At 41.9% G+C, this 4949-nt stretch overlaps 1 protein-coding gene across 1 annotated transcript; it reads right to left on the bottom strand.

Moving 5' to 3' along the window:
- Positions 1-518: 518 nt before the first annotated feature.
- Positions 519-4706, bottom strand: LOC123070038 (protein SYS1 homolog). Its single transcript, XM_044493053.1, has 3 exons — positions 4290-4706; positions 2755-2978; positions 519-906 (listed from the first exon to the last, which is right to left on the bottom strand). The coding sequence occupies exons 1-3, from the start codon at positions 4511-4513 to the stop codon at positions 899-901; spliced, it is 456 nt and encodes a 151-aa protein (XP_044348988.1). The 5' UTR covers positions 4514-4706; the 3' UTR covers positions 519-898.
- Positions 4707-4949: the final 243 nt, after the last annotated feature.

Here is a 4949-nt window from a genome sequence, read left to right as displayed (position 1 = left end):
AGATGTATTTAGATGTATTTTAGTTCTAGATATATCCATTTTTATCCATTTCTCCAACAAGTATTTATGGACAAAGAGGGTATATTTCAGTTGTTTTACGGAAATCAAGTATTTGCCCTCTTGATATTGTGCACCATGAATTATCATCAGAGAATTGTTAGTCGGCAAGTGGCAACAGCTATGAGCGAGAGGCTGAGAGCTGGACGCCAGTACGCCACCCATTAACACCTCTCCAAGAAAGGTTAAAAAACACCTCTCCAACAAAAGAAAAATACATTGAAGAGCCTGAGTCACACATAGAATTGCAATTCCTGGTGTTCAAATCCAATTGAAACTCCTCTATGCCAAACACATGCTAGCATTACTTCGTACGAACTTGAAGCAGCGTTGTGAAGGAATGTTGAATTTCTAAGCAGTCATGTGGGGTCAGACAGAAATCAGCTCTCACTTACTGAGACAATACACTAGGTATAATATCTGCAATGTACAGCTTGCAAAAATCAAAATGCGCGAGAAAATTCGCATTATCAATCTCGCTAAAGAGCAATTTCAAGATATTGTTATCTAGTCATACAAATTGTCAAGCAGACACCTGTTTTCTATCACCATCCATAAGAGAGGAAGACTTGATACATGCCACAAAAAATGAGCTGACATCCCATTCCAATGGTGGTAGTTCAGAAGCCTCGCTCGCAATGTCATTTACCTATGGTGGTTCTACAGAGAGACCATGCATTACAACAGCAAAGATATTTGCAGGATTCAACAGTATTGGTTGTAAATCACAGAACAAAGCATGCATCGCAGGTCTCTGTATTCCTAAGGGCAGATATTAACAAGCATCTCTTGGGGGGGTAACAACAGTTGGAAACCACCTATACTCTTTTAGCCTCTGAGATTAAACACCTGAAGGAAGGACGAAATAATTAGAAGGCTACTAAGTTGCGACTGGAGAAGATAGTTTTCAACAAAGAGGTAAACAGGGGGAAGTAACTGTGTACATGTACTGAGTTCAGTGGTGCCAAGTAAGAAAAGTTCGTTACTACTTAAGCTCTCCATGTCATTCTTCTCTTGTTCAAGAATCTAAACAGAGCTGACACCTTATTTATGATAATATTTGTCAAACAACAAAGAAGACAATATCTTTTCACTCAAGGAAGTCAGTCATGCTGAAAAGGCTGGAAAACAATTAGATAAGCCAGGTCAAATATAAAGTTTATTTTACGTGGTCACATATTCCTATACTATTTCAAATCATGAAAATGCTGTGAACCAGCAGTGCATGCTTGTAGTTGTTTCCAATGGTTTTTGGTCTGGAAGCTTATGCACCCTAAACAGAGCTGAACTTGAATGGCCAGCAAGTCAGTTTATTACACAATGAAAAACAAATTTTGAGCCCTCGAAATTTTCTGATTCCACATGCTGAGAAGTGAGAACAACTACATAGGTTTCGAGTACTCAGTGGGTCCAGCCCAACTTAGAGTTCTACCAGGTTTTCTGTTAGTCAAACATTATTGGTGCTCATTTGGCAAGATTTTAGTCAATCACTCGATCTATAGACAGGACTTGGTAGAAGCCTAATGCTCACTCATTTGGATCATATCATCAGCTGGACTAATAATGCAGTTTGGTCTGAACTTACGCTAGGCCATGTGGTTATCAACTTCTCTGTGTAAGAAACATTCTATGACAACAGCAGTTAAACTCACTAACACTACACTTTATAAGAAAGATGTGGATTATACAGTTCAGCTAGACATGTTAGTACAAGGAAGCAGCGGTCCGTCAACATTTTAACACTGCTAGATCATGATTAGATGCCTGAACTGAATTAGCAAGATGCTGTAACCAGTGAGTGGATAAGAACTTGGTCCAAGTTGCAGCAATCATTCTTTTAATTTTGCAAAGATTAAAATTCTGATGCATATCTCTGCTCCAAACTAAGTCTACCATCTGCTCAGTCTGCATTGGGAAACATGAGTTTTTTCTAACTGGAACTAACATTAAATTTAGCCGTATTTGCATAATTAGTTTTATTTCATTCATTTGTTTGCATACAGTTTGCTCAATGTGTAATTGTTCTTTCATCTTCTTTTAGTTAGCACCAATTGGCTTCGAGTTCAAAAAAATTAGTTAGCACCAATTGCTTTCTTTCATTTTCTTTTAATTAGCACCAATTCGCTTTGAGTTCAAAAAATTAGCCACGTCAAGCGTAAGAGTTGTGACGCTCAAGCCCTGTCTAGAAGTAAACCATGACTTGCCGAAGAAATTAGCCAAACAAAAAGGCACATTCCCGTGTCTATATGTGCTCAAACTTACTACAATGCTTATCAGTAGACAGCACAAGAACAGCAGAAAACTTTCAAAACATGGGAATCTGTGATGGCACAATATCTCAGTTGGTACTAATTATAGTGAGCTTCAAGCCTAAAAAGGAATTAAGGACCACCAAAACTCATAGTCACATATGGACACAGGTAGGTGCCAAGTGGCAATATAAGATTTAGGATATTACAAAATCGCCAACTAATCCAAACAATATAATGTGCCATCCATTGCTTCAAAGTTCATTGGCAGCATGTATTAACAACTTAGTCACTCTAATATTCGAGCTTAAATGAGACTCTTGGGTAAGCATACTGTAAGAGGGCTACATAGATAAGCAACAAAATGTACAGGACTCCTTATTTTAAAAAAGAACAATCATCTAAGGAAAATGAAAAAAGACAAATTCATTAGGACAGAGTTGCTTACTTGCACGAAGCCTTACTGGAATATCTTTTAGCTCTCGCCTGATGCATAGGTATTCACCGAGGAGGGACATGATTGCCAAACCAACAATATTAACCACCCACCATGTACCTGAAGCTGGCCATCCACCATAAATAATGCAAATGAACAAATGGATGATGTAGAGGGTGGCTGCAAAGTCCAGGCACTTCTTGGCTCTCTCAATCACATAAAACATGAATCCAGCACTGCCCAAGGAAAGCATGGAAGCAAAGTTAAATCGGAACCATTTCTTGCAGAAAACATAGAAGGAACAGTTAGATAACTGAAAAGGCTAAAGCAACATCAATCAAGCCCATTCTCTTCATAGCTAAACAAAGACCAAGTTCTTAGTGAAGGCTTATCAAGTTATCATCGGTAGCATGGTTTTGGTTCCTGTAGTTATTGTTGACAAGTATAGTGTGGAAACTGAATTCTAATCCTGAATGGTAGACACTAACCTACTACGATGTAGGGCATTCCGCCTATTTAGATGGTTGCTTGAGAATTGGTGTTGTGGTGTTGTTGTGTTTGCTACTACCATGTTTACTCGGTTGTTTCGGTGGTTGGCATTATCTATAAAGTGGGGCTAAAGCCTTTTTCATTCGAAGGTTTAGCCTAAGTACAGGGATATAAAATACAGGAAAACACAGTACGTGTTAGCAGAAAATTTTCATTTCCAAAAGGCTTGAAGCAGAAAAACCTGATTCCTATATATTATTTCTGCGTAAGTTACTTTAGCAAGTGCTTTCCTTGCAGCGCCCACAAATGATATGTGAATCGGGTGGATTAATTCCCTTGTCCGTCTGCTATTAGAATATCTGGCTCCAGAATATTTTCTAGAGATCAAACTCTTCTTGGTTGATTTGGAAAATGAGGATGGAAAGTGCTCACGATATCTTTCTGAATTACAATTGGAATTACACAAAACAATTTACTGGCCTATCTACTAATGAGATGGTCTTCCTTCCAGTCATAACTGGGCGCCTACAACCCATGCAATATATGGCAACAAGAACAAGGTTTCCATAGCAGCCATCAATGACACTACTGAAAATCTTGTGATGTATCAACTGGTAAGCCGATATCACATTGCATCTATGTTACATGGGAGATTTGGCTTTATATTTCAGATACTTCACAGCTCTGGCAAGTACAAGTATACGACCAGACCCCTCTCTAGGCTTAAGACATACCAACAAACTCGAGAAGCTTCTACTGGTTAAAGAAATGGATGTTACATTACGTAAATTTAGCAACAGATGTGGAAAACTACACGCTGCTGCACAGGCAATTTACAGTCGATGCTTTTGGAACTGGAAGCAATTATTAGCACCTACAGCCATAACCAGAAGCAATTACCACCAAGTGCAGGGGTTCAGTTGCCTATTCCGGGTCTTGATTCCTACAGAGGAACCCCGCACTGCTAAATGTTGCACAGGTAGAAGCAGGTCGTAGCTTGGAGGAACCAAGGGCTGGCGTGCCGGCGGGAATGGGAATGAGCAGTGCTGTTACCGTACCCCGCGATGGCGGCGAGGAGGAAGGAGGCGATGGCGCACCAGCCGGTGGTTGTGCGCGGGGTGAGGGTGGCGAAGTCAAAGAGGTAGAGGAGCGTGAGGCGCGGGACGCGGGTACCGACGAGGAGCGCCATGAAGAGGCCGAGCCCGAGGTAGTAGAGGCACTGCAGGCAGACGATCTGCGCCACGATCAGCCACGGATCCCACACCATCGCCCCATAGAACATCTTCGCCTCCAATCCCCGCCCTCCGCCTCCGCCGTCGCCGCCGCCGCCGCAGACGAGATCTGAGGTCGCCGGGGAGGCGGGCGAGGAGCGGTGGTTGGGTTTGGGGATTCGGCGGGATCTCTCTCTCGCGGCCGGGCTGGATGTTAGGTTGCTTCTCTCTGCTGCTGGAACAGGCGGAATATGCTCTGTTTCCTTGTGTTTTCTTGGCTGGAAATTTCGGGACTGGCTCTCTCTCTGGAGCGTGGGTCCAGGCGGTCCGACGTGGACGGTTTCTTATCCTCCAAGTTACTTTTAGAGTGAGTATAATAGTGAGGCAAATTTGACAATTTTGACTTGTGGACGAAATCAATTCACAAAATGAAATGCCCGTAAAAAAATTTCACTCGGCTGACCTTTTTGAGGGGTGCCTGATACGCAGGCGCCACACCCTACGATG

This window comes from Triticum aestivum, chromosome 3B (assembly GCF_018294505.1).
Source record: "Triticum aestivum cultivar Chinese Spring chromosome 3B, IWGSC CS RefSeq v2.1, whole genome shotgun sequence".
Classification (NCBI taxonomy): Eukaryota; Viridiplantae; Streptophyta; class Magnoliopsida; order Poales; family Poaceae; genus Triticum; species Triticum aestivum.
This window is presented reverse-complemented; position numbering and strand designations above follow the sequence as displayed.